Source organism: Homarus americanus, unplaced genomic scaffold (assembly GCF_018991925.1).
Source record: "Homarus americanus isolate GMGI-L3 unplaced genomic scaffold, GMGI_Hamer_2.0 scaffold28, whole genome shotgun sequence".
Classification (NCBI taxonomy): Eukaryota; Metazoa; Arthropoda; class Malacostraca; order Decapoda; family Nephropidae; genus Homarus; species Homarus americanus.
The window spans coordinates 8,486,150-8,502,332 of NW_024742238.1; the positions used below are offsets into that span (position 1 = coordinate 8,486,150).

General features: G+C 36.0%; 2 protein-coding genes across 16 annotated transcripts in view; one reads left to right on the forward strand and one right to left on the reverse strand.

Moving 5' to 3' along the window:
- Window positions 1-4,388, reverse strand: part of LOC121876521 (ERI1 exoribonuclease 3-like) — a 23,943-nt gene extending 19,555 nt beyond the window's left edge. Inside the window, exons 1-2 of one of the 7 annotated variants that reach the window (XM_042381671.1) lie at window positions 4,249-4,387; window positions 2,107-2,170 (exon numbers count right to left, since the gene is read on the reverse strand). Coding sequence is in view for 1 of the 7 variants with exons in the window: in XM_042381668.1 (XP_042237602.1) it covers window positions 4,249-4,282 (34 nt within the window). In the remaining 6 variants the exon portion in view is untranslated. Of the gene's footprint in view, window positions 1-2,106; window positions 2,338-3,515; window positions 3,915-4,193 lie in introns of those variants that run through there. The other 6 variants (XM_042381668.1, XM_042381670.1, XM_042381672.1 and 3 more) reach the window with 6 other exon arrangements.
- LOC121876522 (ragulator complex protein LAMTOR4-like) lies at window positions 3,458-14,265 on the forward strand. Of its 9 annotated transcripts, none has more exons than XM_042381677.1 (5): window positions 3,458-3,501; window positions 10,027-10,105; window positions 10,618-10,738; window positions 11,265-11,369; window positions 13,949-14,265. In XM_042381677.1, exons 1-4 carry the CDS (start codon window positions 3,473-3,475, stop codon window positions 11,360-11,362), a joined length of 327 nt encoding a protein of 108 aa, XP_042237611.1. In that variant the 5' UTR covers window positions 3,458-3,472; the 3' UTR covers window positions 11,363-11,369; window positions 13,949-14,265. The 9 variants fall into 9 exon arrangements, with proteins under 9 accessions (XP_042237611.1, XP_042237618.1, XP_042237610.1 ...); XM_042381680.1 differs by lacking the exons at window positions 3,458-3,501; window positions 13,949-14,265 and adding exons at window positions 4,285-4,302; window positions 9,762-9,844 and having other exon boundaries at window positions 11,265-11,970; XM_042381679.1 differs by lacking the exons at window positions 3,458-3,501; window positions 13,949-14,265 and adding exons at window positions 4,454-4,593; window positions 9,762-9,844 and having other exon boundaries at window positions 11,265-11,970.
- The last annotated feature ends 1,918 nt before the right edge of the window (window positions 14,266-16,183 follow it).

Consider the following 16,183-nt stretch of genomic DNA (forward strand, 5'->3'; position numbering starts at 1 on the left):
AGGCTGAGAATATATGATCTGAATGAGGGTGGTCCCATGATATCATGCTTGCTTCTCATCACAGTGATCCAAGTTTGCATCTTACTTGGTTTGGATGTGAGAAGAATGTTGTTGTGCCCCTAAAGAACATCACACAGGTTACTTGATAAAACTTCAGTTTCGGTTATCCCTGTGCTTAGATATCCAAACGATGTTTTTCTGGCTGTTTTTGATGTATTTTGAATGATTTTGACCTTCATTTTTATAAAATAATCACTAGTTTTTTAGACCCCCCCCCCCCTTATTCAACGGTAATGGGAGACCCTCAGTGGGAACCCGGGGGTTTTGGGTGAGGTAAAATCACAAGAAATAGTGATTTCCAATAGATATGAAAGTCAAAATCACAAAAAAAAAATCAGAAAAACAGTTTGAATATCTGCCCTAGCCTAACCAAGGTTAATATTTAGAAGTTAACAACACCTACTTACATATTGAGTCTTATATAGGGAGAATGAGAAAAAATATAAGTTTATTCTATACCATTTGTTGGAAATTTATAATTTAAGAGTATTTTAAGCAATAAAATTACCTACAATATTAGTTGTCTGAAGTGGGGTAAAATATTTTAAATAACACCAAACAAACCTTTGAAAACCATACAAAAAATTTTATGAATCACTTTTGAATTTATGGATCCCTCCTCATCTGAGCACCAAACACAACACCAACATATACTAAAAACCGAAATAAACACCATCACATACTAAACACTGTGATAAAATTATATTTTGGTCATCCCTGGACTTAGATATCCAAACAAATCTAACTGAACCTAGCCAACCTATCTTAAATGTAACCTAACCTAACCATCCTAACCTATATCTAGACTAACCAGCCCCCTAAGATTTCCCAGATGACTGAAACTAAAATAATAGATATCATAATAGAACTTACTGACGAAAATATTATAAGAATATAAACAAACAAAGAGCATGTTGGCGGTGTAGTCATCAATATTAGCCGGATTTTGTCCTACATTCCTCTGAGGACACTGGTAGCTTAATATTTGGGTGCTATTATAGTAAGCGGTCTACTGAGCCAGAACCACTATGGCATGCAGTGTACCGAGCTGGAGTTGGTCTTCCGGGATATTTACAATATAGCATCCCCTTAGCTAACCTAAATTAGGTTTGGTTAAAAGAGATTAAGTTAGGTTAATAGACGCTACAATGTAAATATCCCAATAGACTAACTCCAGCTCAGTAGACTGCATACCATAGTACGGTAGCACCAATATTCGTTTAATGGCTGTAGCAAGATTTTTTCTTTTCTTTTTTTACTTATTCTGTGATAGTTCAAAAAAAAAATTGAATATATTTCTTTCTTTGGGCAAATTAGTATTAGGTTAGGTTAGGTTTCAACAGTGATTTTGAAGTTGAATTTGTTATGAGAATAGGGCCACTGCCATTATATGAATTTTTACCAACTGGTAACATCACCAATGAACTTTGAAGAATAATCCACTGCCTTCCCAACAATTGAGTTATTTCCTCAGAAATGCTATATAATAAAAGTATCTTAGAATTCTCTAAACCGGTGATGCCAATATTTAAATTCCTAAGATTCTCCGGATGACAGAAACCAAAATAAAACTGCATGGAAATATTTACGTAAACACGGCGTGCCTCTAAAGAACATCACACGTCACTCCACCGCCCTCCTGCACTAATACTAACCCACAGGGATTATTGGTCCTAACTGGAACTCTTGGGAGACGAGGTACTTACAACTCAAAAGCTATCAGCATTATTGCAGTTTTGGCCATTACAAGGGCGACTGTTTTACCATCCCCAACCTTTAGATCTCCTTATTTGAAGTATTGCTAACCCCATTTCAACCAGGGGGCCAAGAATAGAAATGTCAGGAATGATTTTAAAGTTTTTCCATATTTTGGGGAGATAACTCTAAAATGGGTGCTTCCCCCAGAAATAAAGGTCAAATTTTATTAAATCACATCAAAATACACAGGATAAACTAATTTCTAAACCAATAGGGCATACTGGCCAAAACTGCAATTTTACCAAGCTATCAATTGTGATACTTTTATTAACTAATCAAAATACTTACTTCAAACTCTGTCAAATATGTCCGTTAAGCTTTGTTGTAATGTGTGGTTAGCTTGAATACGTTTCTGTTGGGGTCACAGGTATAAATATGTCTATAAACCAGTTTTAGACATGTTACATCGGATCAGTATTGCAAGACTTGAAATAATAATTTACCCGGTAGGTAATAAGTTATACTGTATTTGGTTTACACAAAAAAATGGCAATGCTAATATTTCTGAAAATGAACAATAGCTCTACAGTCACTGATTAGATAAGACCGATATGAATCATATGATAACAGCCTACAGGGTGTTTGGAGAGGCTAATGCTTGAATACCGGTAATTTTGCTGACAATATGTGTTATGCATAATTTATGTAATCAAAAGAATAGATTGATTGAATCACTGTTTCAGTTTTTTAATGTTAAAATTATCTACAAATATATTGAGTGTATTGTAAATAATATTAAGTAGGCAACATTTATGGTTACCTATATGAGTATAACTAATAATACAATACAGTCATGTAACTTTTATCTTATTTTCCATCAAAAGCTAATCAAGTGGTGTTGTGACCTACTGCTTGTTGTGACACACTTTTATATTAATTGTATAGCTCATAAGTCAGTCATACTCCCATCATGTTATCCATTGTAGGGCTGAAGCCAAAGTTAGATGCAGGAGACCCTATTACTGTATAAGGCCATTGTCAAGGAGGGCGATAAAACATTCTCTTATGGACCATATTATTCCTCACATTCATGCTTAGTTTTCTGGCTACCATTATGGGGGACAATACTGTACAACTTGGAGGATTCTGATATTGTTGCAAACCCCAGCCACCAAAACACACACTGTACTGTCATGATTCTCTATTATGTCAAATAATGTGAAACTTGATTGAGTAAATTTTTTAATGAATTTTTTAACAAAACAATGACATCCTTCCCTAATTCTTATTCAGAAATGGAATTATCAGCGCTGCATACCACTATGGTATACAGTGTACCGAGCTGGAGTTGTGTCTATCCGGATATTTACAATATAGCATCCCCTTAGCTAACCTAAATTAGGTTAGGTTAATAGACGCTACAATGTAAATATCCCGGTAGACCAACTCCAGCTCGGTAGACTGCATACCATAGTAGCACCAATATCGTTTAATGGCTGCGGCAAGATTTTTGTTTTTGGTGGTTATTCTATGATAATTCTAAAAAAAAAAAAAAATGCGAATAGATTTCTTTCTGGGCAAATTAGTATTAAAGTTAGGTTAGGTTGGATTTCAACAGTGATTAAACAAATATTTACCAACACTAAAAAATGGCAATGGCAATATTTTTTTAAAATGAACAACAGCTCTACAATCACTGATCTAGAAGACCGAGATGATAACAGACGCATATGTCCGAGTCCAGTAAGTATACGTACTACAAATCCCCAATGAAGACGAAGCTACGAGGTGAGGTTCTCTGACTGAGTCTGGTTGACTGACTAGACTCTCACTGTCTCCCTCTTGTTGTGTTCCTAATCTTATACTTCCCGTTTGCCATTCAAGACCAAGGCCTCAAGACATTCAAGACCAAGGCCTCAAGACATTCAAGACCAAGGCCTCAAGACATTCAAGACCAAGGCCTCAAGACATTCAAGACCAAGGCCTCAAGACATTCAAGACCAAGGCCTCAAGACATTCAAGTCCAAGGCCTCAAGACATTCAAGACCAAGGCCTCAAGACATTCAAGACCAAGGCCTCAAGACATTCAAGACCAAGGCCTCAAGACATTCAAGACCAAGGCCTCAAGACATTCAAGACCAAGGCCTCAAGACATTCAAGACTCAAAAGTCAAAACACACTCCGCCAAATCAGCAAATTTTTTATCATTCTTCATGTTAGATTTTTTTATTATATTAGGTTTACTAATTTCATAATTCTAAACAAGTTTGCAAGAAACACACAAGTGAAGTATATACATTTTTACCGTTTCCTTTGTATAATTTCATATACAGTAATTAGTGATACTATGGTATGTGTTGGTCTTTGTTATGCTTACTGTGTATCTTTTGAACAGCGCGCCCCTAAATTTTATTTGTCAACATGTAAACGCCTACCTTAAACCCTTCTTTGTCCAAGGTATGCATAGAACGATAAGCATTTCTCACTCACAAGTCACAACGAGCTTCGGCGGTCGATCACACATCTGTCACGCACTGTTGAGAAGTATCCTAGGGAGTGTGTGGGGCAGTAGTCAGTTGTGTATCCTAGGGAGTGTGGGGCAGTAGTCAGTTGTATATCCTAGGGCGTGTGACTGTGGCAGTAGTCAGTTGTGTATCCTAGGGCGTGTGACTGTGGCAGTAGTCAGTTGTGTATCCTAGGGAGTGTGACTGTGGCAGTAGTCAGTTGTGTTCGTAAGACATCAACAACATTGGTTAACCTGTCTCATCTTTCGTACTGTACTGACTGCTGTTAACGTATTGTGTAAAATTAATAACGTGAAGGTAGACTTATAATGTGAGTAAAGCTGTTGCTGTTAAGTACACACAAGACTAATACAGATACTGTACTTGTAGTTGTGATATATAAACGCAGACCTAAAATATTGATAGTTGTATCATGTATCACATGACCACAGGCTAAGTGTAGCAACCATATAATATTTTTATCCTCTTCACCACTGATCGGCTCGTTAGCTAGAAAAGCTTAGGTGATAATTTTAGAGATCGTGAAAGAGAAAGGGCGAACCCTTGTGAGTACTGTATCTACATTTAAATTTTCAGATAGATGTGATACTTTAATCTTTAAAATGTCAGACCCCATAGGAAGGAGACACACTCTCTCTCTCTCTATATATATATATATAGGACTAACTATCATCTCACGTCCAGAAAATGCATTAAATTTCACCATACTATAGTAAGTTCTTTCTGTTTAATATACCGGGGAAGTTTAGTAAGGTTAGGTAGGTTTGTTTGGTTCGTTAGGTCTGTTCTTCATACCCACAAATGTTAAGTAGCGTTTATTTTCAAAATATCCATTTTTTAACTTATTTCCACAAACTACAAGTGTCCACTATAATATAACAATGAAATTCCAGCGTTTTTATAATTCTTTTCAACCAATTTTGCTCTCGGGTTAGTCCTATAGAATTATATATATATATATATATTATTATATATATATATATATATATATACACACACACACACACACACACATTATAGTCTTCATTTACGCAGTCAATTGAACTCGTGGAGGTCCGCGTAAAACGAGAAACGCGTAAACAAAACAACAGAACACATGGGATTAATTGAATTAGAGACTGGGCCGACCTCCAAACTACACTTTTTCTGACACAATACATACGTTGTAGTAAAATTAACATCTTAATTTTATGATGGTATTGTGGGGTTCAGGATATGTTTGGTTCACACTCAGGATGGAATGGAGAAAGGAAACTCACAATGTGCTCTCTATATACATGTTGTATTGGATGTACAATGCAGCTTGGTGCTGGGAAGGCAGCATGGTTACAAGCGTGATGTAGAGAGAGCTGGTTGGTGAGGACGCTCAGAGAAGGACAGCTTGTGGGTCGCCATGCTCGCCAGCGGGAGAGAGGACCGCCAGGCAGGCGGAGGAGCGAGGACCGCCAGGCAGGCGGAGGTGTTGCTGGCTGGTTGGTGTAGGTAGAAAGAGAGAGATCACCACAGGTCAGGTCTTAAATAGCGGGGGTAGGCGTGGCTTAGCAGTTGACCCCCGCTCCGTGATGTATGGCGGCGCTGGTTGACCTAGACCACGAGGCATACACTGGGGAATTGGTGGGGTCGGCTAGGCAGCGACAAACAGCGTTTGTAGGGGAGAATTCCACTACAGTATGCACACACAATTAATATTTAAGAGAAATAATAATATTAGGTTTTTTAACACTTACGTCAGTAGAAAAGATGGCTGGGCAGTGGGCACACGGTGAATGGGGGGTTGGTTCCGAGGCAGAGGGCAGATTATTGGCCCTCACCTGTATCACTTGTATCACTGTCCACCACAGAGGCTTGCAGGGCCTCTTTGTCAAACCCCTCAAAGTCCATATCATCACTATCGCTGACTTGGGCCGGCTGTGATGGTTGGCGGGTGAAGAACTCAGTAATGTTTTGTTGACTGGGCGACCTTGTGCGCACCCTGCCCGCGCCGCTTCCCGCGTAAATGATGGAATGAACCGTGTAAATAAAAATTGTCGGTCTGGCAAGGTGCCGCGTAAATGACCAAACGCGTAAATCGAGACTATACTGCATATAAAACTTCACAGCCGTTTCCCCCGTCTCCGTAACAGTAAGTTTGCCCACAACAATGGTTAGTTTTTTTGGAGTTTAAAGTTAGGTTAGTTTAGTTTAAGGTTTAGTCATCTTAACTTGAACTTTTAAATACACACTTTTGCCATAATTAAGAGTGTCCACCACATAAAACAGTGAAATTGAGGCATTTTTAAATTTGTTTTCCATGAAAAATCGGCGGCTGTGGTCATAAATAATTACCAATGTTATTTGCATGAAACTAAACAAGAAAATTGAAACAATGTACATTACCTAACCTAACCAACCTTACCAAATATTATGCATAAAGAACTTACATGTACTTTAATATCAGGTTATAATGAAAGCATTTTTCTTGAAGTGAAAATGTGTAATTTTATGTGTACTGAAACATGTTTCTTGTTCACCATCAGTTCTCTGCTGCATTATAAACACTTACACGTCTTGCCAACTACTTCTACTTGATGTTGACAGATGAACTCTTGGAGATGGTCATCCTCCACAAGCACAGAAAACTTGTGATATGACAAAGAACAACTCCCACAGGATGCCATAACTGTGTACTAGTTAAAATGCAAGATGGGGCATAGTTGCAATTTTGGCCAATACACAGCGGACTGTTTTAACCATCCTCAACCTTTAGATCTCCTTATTTGGAGTATTTCTAACCACATTTCAACCAGGGGGCAAAGAATAATAGTGTCAAAAATTAATTTTTAAGTTTTCCATATTTTAGGGGGGATAACTCTAAAACGGGTACTTTACCCTGGAAATAATGGTCAAATTCGATTAAATTACACCAAAATACAGCTCTCCCCGACTTATGACGGGGTTAGGGACCCAAATCCAGGTCGTAAGGTGAAATGGTCGTAAGTCGAAAATGCTTAAATATTACATAGAAAATCTAAAAGGTTGTCTCTTTTTCTTCTCGGCACCACAAAACTCTCACTTTTAAGCTTGCCAGCCATTTTAAAGTGAATTACAAACGAAAATTTTGTCTGTGTACTGACGTTGGGACTCGAAAATACGTAATTTGACAAAATTTTGGTACGACTGAGGCGGTCGTAAGTGAGGGTGGTCGTAAGTCGAGTAGGTCGTAAGTCGGGGAGGAGCTGTACACAGGATAAACTAATTTCTAAACTACTAGGGCATATTGGCCAAAACTGTAATTTTACCCAAGATGGTTAGCTCATCTCTTCTCTAGGGGAAGAACAATAATTATAGATACATACAGTTCACTTAGAATCCAATGATACAAATTTTTTTTTTTTAAATGTGTCCAAACCCATAATATAGGATTCAAATCCAACTACAGTATATGAATCTTATCCTTCATACATAGAATAGGTTAAAAAATCAAATGAGGGGGATTTGCACGGGCCATAAAAAATATAAATACAATTGAAAAAGACAACTAAGCCAATATAAGTGGTAATACTGGTACTGCAAAGGTTAATTATTGGTTTTAGTGACATTTGTGTTTTTTTACATAAAAACTGGCACATTGTTCCAAGAGTTCACAATTTTCACTGAAAAAGTTTTGCCCTCACCGTTTTCTGGATTTGTAGCTTCTTCAACCTTGAGCTGTGACCCCTTGTGGGGTGGGCATTTACCAGCTCCAGGTATGTACATTTGACCAAGTGTGCCCTGTGAGATGCTTATACACTTCGATTGGGTCACCCCTTAACCGTCTGTAGTATAAGCTCGGCAGTTGCTGGCGTTTTAATTTCTCTGGGTAGCTGAGGCTCTGTAGAGCTGGCACCAGTCTGGTGACCCTCCTTTGGACATTTTCAATCAATTCACAGTCTCTAGCATATCTCAGTGACCAATCTTAACATAATAAAAACCCCAGTGAGAGCCTTTGTCCTTACCTGTCAATGTTTATAAAGACTTGAATCACAAATCTATAGAGCAGATGCAAATATGCGATGCCATGAGAAAAATATCGGTGAAATATTTATGGTAAAATATCTATATATTCGTCTATAAAACACTTATGGACATGAAATTACTGCCATGTTTTTTTTTTTTTTTTACCCCATAATTTCCCTCATTTTTCATGCCCTTCCCACTACAGGTGATTTATGATCCAAGAGAAAATTTTAAATAAAATAAAATTAATGGAAAAAGTTATTTACTTACCTCATACAAACAACACGTGTGGAAAATGTGAACAAATTCCATAAGTAATTTCAACTGTTAATCGTCACCTCCGCTATCACCATGTAGAAAGTATCACGTTAAGGAATTGCTACTTTTTTATTTTTAGTTTTCCCTTGTTTTTATCATGTGAATACAGTGCATGCCTTTTGGTACGCAATGTTCACCTTCCTCCTCCTGTTAATATGTCCAGTAAAAGGTTGACCCTAACCAATCTACCTAATTTTACTTAAAATATTTAACAATAAAACTTCCAATCTTGGGTTGACAGGTTAGGCCAAGTAGATCTGGTGGTTTATCTTATCCACAATAAATTACAGGTACTTACATCAATGGAAACATCGGTGAACTAAAAAATTGCTAAGTCCTCATTAGTTTTTGGTAGATCATTATCATCATCATATAGATATATTTTAATTTTTTTAATTTAACAGAATCTTTATTGGATATTAAATGTTTTTTCTTGGCAAGCACATAAACAAATACAGTCAACCCTCACATTACGCGGTCCCGCATTCCGCGGTTCACCGTTAACGCGGTGCCCTGCCGGAACCTAACATGCTCACATTCCGCGGTCGTGAACCCCATTACGCGGAGAGCGGCTGGCAAGCCGCGCCATTTTTGGATCCAAACCTCCCGCCATCCGCCATGTTGTGTAAGAGGCGCGAAAATGGTGCGCACAAGGTCGCCCAGTCATCAAAACATTACCAGTTCTTCACCCGCCACCCACTACAGCCGGCCCAAGTCAGTGATAGTGATAATTATAGTGAGGATATGGACTTATATGAACTTTGGGGGGTTTGACAAAGAGGCCCTGCAAGCCTCTGTGGTGGATAGTGATACAATTGATACAAGTGATACAGGTGAGGGCCAATAATCTGCCCTCTGCCTCGGAACCAACCGCCCATCCCCGTGTGCCCAGCCATCTTTTCTACTAATGTAAGTGTTAAAAAACCTAATATTATTGATATTTCTCTTAATTATTAATTGTGTGTGCATGCCATCATAAAGTTAAGATATTTTTACTACAACATAGTTGTGTGTCGTCAAAAAGTGGAGTTTGGGGATCGGCCTGGACTCCATTTCAATTAATCCCATATGTTATGTTGTTCACTTTACGCGTTCCTCACTTTCCGCGGTACCCTCCGGGTTACATTAACCGCGTAATGTGAGACCCAACTGTAACAACAGCTTCTCTGATGGCTCATTTCATAGCTTAAAAGTGTGTTGGTGTAAACATCTGAAAGCCAAAAGTAGGAAAGCTACAATTCCCATACACATTTCCTTCTATTCCTGAGGTAAGAAAAAAAGTAATAATTAAAGAAAATTTCCCTGAAGTAGCACCTTATGAGTCACATACCTAAAGTATAATACTGTATACTGAGTTTATTAATATGGTGCAAAAATAACTCTCTTACCTGACCTAAAATCAAACCTACATTTTATGTGCACCCCAATTAATATTAACTTAATTTTGCAGGGTAAACATGCATGGAATAGGGCGAATTCCTGATGAAGTTGGTCATCTTATACTTAGTGAAGATGGAGCTGTAATTGCTGTAAGTTGGGCATTCAGACTTTGGGTGTATCTGGACATGGCAAGTACAATACAGCACAGTACAGTATTTCTTTATTGAGACAGTAGCAAATATTTTGCTATGTATAAGGCAAAACAAATAAATGAATGCAGTACATTATTTGGTTCCAATTCCTATTGTTTTACTGAGGTGCCATTACCAAATCATATTTCACACATATTATAATAAATGTATTGTATGATTAGTCTCTATTACAGACTTTCTTAATCTTTTACTTTGTGGAAAAATTATAAGAACAGGTATACAGTACAAAACCTTGAATTATGATAAGGATACATTCCTGTCATAAATTGTATCTTATTTATCTATTGATTGCCATTATAATCTAGGAGTTCAGTTTCTTGGGGAAAATCCATATCCAGCAGAATTTAAATATGTGCACACATAAAAATTGAAAATGCAATACAGTACTGTATACATGAACAACAATATTCATAACAGCAATGAATTATCATAATAATCCATCTTTCCAGTCTGGTGGGGAGCTAGAAAATGCTGAACAAATGGGTGCTACTGTGATGAGCCTGTTGTCATGTACCAGCAAGGCTCAGCTGTGGCCGGGTGACTCAGGAGATGCCTTCAAAAAGATATCAAGTATGTTAAACAAGTGCTTTAGGACTTGTATTACTAGGATATATATATATATATATATATATATATATATATATATATATATATATATATATATATATATATATATATATATATATATATATATATATATATATATATATATATATATATATATATATAATTTTTTTTATACGTACTGTACAATACCTTTTATTTTTTAATTGAGCTGTACATTATAGGGCATTCAAATATGTGGGGTCACTTTCTCTAACCCCTATTTCCTATTAGGCTCAGCTCTTGCCAACCTAGGGAGAATTCTATAATATAATCCCCACTGTTGTCTAGGGATTACTGTACAGTATGTAGCTTCACAAATTGAAGTCCCTGGATAAGCATGAGAAACCAGATTGCTAGAATGATTCAACTGTGTGTGTACCAATAGTTAGTGCTGTAGTGTATCATACGGGTTTGGTAATTTTGACTGATTGAAAAGGAACTTTTATTTGTGACTACAGGTTTCCATACATATCAAATGGTTTCTTTTCAGTTACATACACTGACCACAGCTACATCATCTGCCTCTCCAACAAGAATATCCATGTTGTCAAACGGAAATTCATTCCTCATGAACCCATCAGAGTGTAGTATTAAGGTGATAGTGTACAGATGTGAGATACAGTTCCATATCTTAAAACAAGCCATGCAATTTGCATAAAAGGATTTCAGAACTTTGTTTGCTTTGCAATCCAAGTTAAACGTGGAAATTAAATTCCTTTCAAATTTTATTGTTAATGACGTCTAGGACTCGGATCATTATATTCATACATCGATTATTATCTACAACTCTCTTTAGGTTTAAGAAAATATGTAACTAATTCAAGAAAGTACCTGAACATGGTAGTCAAAATGACTTAGATATTACACTTGTGACTACTTTAACCACTCAATCATGAGTTCTGGACGTCTTCCTATTTATCTTGGGTAGCATGTACAGTACTTTTACTTGGAAGTCCTATAGAAAAAATATACTTTACCAACAGTATTCATAAATGAACAATTCTGTTGAAAGTAAAACTATAATGTTTAGAAGATTGAGTTGTCTGCTTTCCTCAAATTGATTACATTCTTTTTCTTTCCAACAATCTTTTAATTGTCTTGTGTAAATTAATCTTGCGATATCCCATACTTTCAGGCAATTTCCATGTGTAGCAGTTTTAATTGTACTGAAATATATCTTATTTATTTTGATAGTATATTTATTTCATTATATCCTAGTACAAGTACTGTACAATAGTTCTTGATTTACAAAGATTAGGTTTACAAAATTCCAATTATGTAAATAAAATATTTGTCCCGGGTTTTGCATTACATAATACAGGTTGACAATCCCTTATCCGAAATCCTAGGGGCCAGAGGCATTTCTGATTTTGGATTTTTTTTTTTTTAAGCCCACCCGGGCATAGATCACTGACCCACATCGGGACCAGGGGGGCTGAAAATATAATAATAATTCATAGGTTTAGGTCGCATTTCTCACTTTTTATTCTTTTTTTTCATTCTTGTATTTATTATACAGTGACCCTCGGTTAACGAACTCAATCCGTTCCAGAAGGTCGTTCGTTAACCGAAACGTTCGTTAACCGAAACCATTGTTTCAATGGGTTTTTGGGTAATTGGTTCCAGCTCACCGAAAATTTCCTAAATTCAACAAAAATGGTAGAAAATTCACTTACTTTGAGGTGTGTATGTAGAAGGCTCCTGGATGATGATGATGATGATGGGAATTACAATGGGGGTGGAGGAGAAGGAAGAAGAGAAGGCATTGGGGTGGAAGAGAAGTCACCCCATGGCACCATTTCACCCATAAAATTTTAGTTCTCTTGGTGTATTTCAAGATTATTTTCTTTAAATCAACACTGTACTGCATTATATATTGTCAATATGTAAAATATATTTCAAAATGACCAATAATTTGCTTGGAAACACAGAAAAAAGCGTTTAGTTGAAGAGAGTCTCAAGCAAGATGTTACCTCCAGTGAAAACAGAGAGACTAACGCCTGTTTGCTGTGTTAAGAGGCTGGATGCTGCGCTTTAAACTAGTCACTTTACCTTCAATTATGTTCAATAATTGTTAAAATGACTAAAAAATTGAATATTAAACTTTTAAAATTATTGAATAGTATAAACTTCTTGATATTTACTAAAATAGTTAGGAATTTAAGCCCTAGAACCGATTAATGTATTGGTGGACTGATACTAAAGCTGGTTGCCCGGCCAGTGCAAGCGAAAACATGTTGAGGTCGGTTCGTAAGAAATTCGTTAACCGAATTTTTGTTCGTTAACCGAATTGAAGATCCTTATGGAAGGCAGTTCGTTAACCGAAATTTCGTTAACTTAAGTTAAACGAGGGTCACTGTAATTATTTTATTACAGTATTATTGTTATTATTAATTTTATTATTACAGAGAGTTCTGCTATAACGCGTGTTTTGATAACTCGAATTTGCTCTAACGCGATTTATGAATTAGGAACGATATTTGTATAATGCGATTTTTGCTTACTATTTCTCCAATTTTGTGGTATTAATTGTGAATATGGTAAAGAAGAATATCTACAAGAAGCTTTCTGGTGATAGAATTCCCGGTGATGATCGTAAAAGAAAGGATATAACACTTGAAGAGAAGCTCGATGTTATCAACCTCAAAATCACCCTTCTACCCCATCAAGTTACATTCATATTTTTTCAAGGTAAAGTGTTACATTTACTGTATGATTTCATTATTAGATATGAATGTAACATTTATTTAGACTGTGTTAGGCTAACTACTAAATTTTTTCGATTTCGAGTAATCTGCACCTAACCCTATTTTCTCCATAAGCCGTTATTTCTATTACGCGATTTTCTATAACACGATATTTTACAATAACACAATTATCGCGTTATAGCAGAACTACCTGTACTGTTATTATTATTGTTATCAATATTATTTTATTTTGGTGTACAGTATTTTAATTAAAAATTTAATTTCTATGAATAATTATTATAATTATTATTACCATTACATTTTCGCCCACCAGGCCCCGATGTGAGTCAGTGATTTATGCCCGGGTGGGCTAATCCGTTAAAAAAAAAAAAAGCCCCACAAAAAACTTTCGGAATTTCGGATAAAAGGTTGTCAACCTGTACAGGTAATCCGAAGTTGCAATTTCTTTTTTTCTTAAATTTTTCAGATCGGAAAAAAGAAAAGCTGCTAAGATGCTAGCTGTCACAGACATCTCAGGATTTCCCATACTGAACTTAGCTTATAAAGACAAAGTAAAACCAATACACAGTATTGTACTGTATTGTATTATGAGTGTTTAACTTAGCTAAAAATAAATTACAAGTACAGGTACTGTACATGTAATGTTTTAGTTACGGCTCACAGGATTGCTTGTAAAGCAGTGGCAAGATGCTCACTCAAGATAATTTGTTGGAATGCTGATGTGTTTAGTATTCCAGAGTTTGAGCTGATGTCAGTGGAAAGAATAAAATATTAAAATTTTAAGTTTTGCATTTCATCTTCAGCTAAAACCTCATCTTAAATACAAATCAGTAAATGCAAAACACATCAAAATGTAAACAGCCACTTCTCGATTTACACAATACAGTAGATGTGTTCTTGAAAATGGTTACATAAATAAAAAATGCATAAAATATATATATATATATATATATATATATATGGAAAAAGGTGGGGGTTGGGGTAATTTTCTCTTATACACATTACTTCCTACATTAGTCAAGCTTATACAGTATTACCCCGCCTAACGCGGTTTCACTTAGCGCGTTACGCGGTGCCTCGCCAGAGCAACTTTCACTTAACACGGATTTTTTCCACATATATGCGGTGAGTGTCCGGCTCGAGACCTATTTTTAGATTTGCCCACCCGCCACCCTGCCTGACTGCCTGTTTTAGCTCATAAAATTCATACAAATTACCCGGCCAGAATATAATTTACATTGCTGGAATTCTTACAATATGATGATCATTTTGAATATAAACATCATAGATTTTGCATTAGACATACAAATTTTAGATATAATGTTTATTCTGAGTAAATATGTTATTTTTTGTGCAAAATATATGACATTTGTATTCAAAATATTCCTGGTCTTACAAGGAATCCAGCAATGTCAATTATATTATCCTAACTTTAGTTTGAGGTATTATTTATTACTAAAAAGGTAAATATTCTGGTTTTCCCACACATCTCCTTGGGACGGTTGGTGGGGGGTGGGGGGGAGGGAGGGACCGACCGACCATCTGTTACCCTGTGAAGAATATATTTTTTTTTTTATTAACTGAAGATATTTGTTTTAGCTCATAAAATTCATACAAATTACCCGGTCAGAATATAATTTACATTGCTGGAATTCTTATAATTTGATGATCATTTTGAATATAAACATCATAGATTTTGCATTAGACATACAAATTTTAGATAAAATGTTTACTCTGAGTAGATATGTTCTCTTTTGTGCAAAATATATGACATTTATATTCAAAATATTCCTGGTCTTACAAGGAATCCAGCAATGTCAATTATATTATCCTAACTTTAATCTGAGGTATTATTTAATACAAAATGTTAAAATTTATTTTTTTCACCCAACCTTTCTCTTGAAGGGAGGATTGGTGGGGGGTGGGAGGGTTGGGACTGACCGCGCGGTTGGAAGAGGGGGGAGGCAAGGTGGGGTACTTTGATTGACAGATAGTGTCGTGAAGAATATTTTTTTTTTATTAACTGAAGATATTTGTTTTAGCTCATAAAATTCATACAAATTACCCGGCCAGAATATAATTTACATTGCTGGAATTCTTACATTTGGTGATCATTTTGAATATAAACATCATATATTTTGCATTAGACATACAAATTTTAGATAAAATGTTTTCTCTGAGTAAATATGTTATCTTTTGTGCAAAATATATGACATTTATATTCAAAATATTCCTGGTCTTACAAGGAATCCAGCAATGTCAATTGTATTATCCTAACTTTAGTTTGAGGTATTATTTATTAAAATTTAGTGGTTTTCCCAAAAAAATTTCTCAGAGAGGGAAGAGCCAGCAGTGTAGTGTGAGAAGAGGGGGAGGGAGTTGAGTCCATTATTTGAATGGACATTAACTTGGCGACTGTATTTCTCTATTTCTCTTAAGTATTAATTGTGTGCATGTACCATCATAAAATTAAGATGTTATTTTTACTACGACATAGTTATGTGTCATCAAAAAGTGGAGTTTGGGGGTCGGGCTGGTTTCTATTGGAATTAATCCCATATGTTATGTTGTTCACTTAACACGGTTTTCACTTAACGCGGTACCCTCTGGGTTTTATTGACCGTGTTAAGTGGGGTACAACTGTACAGGTTGACAATCCCTTATCCAAAATCCATGAGGCCAAACGTGTTTCAAATTTTTT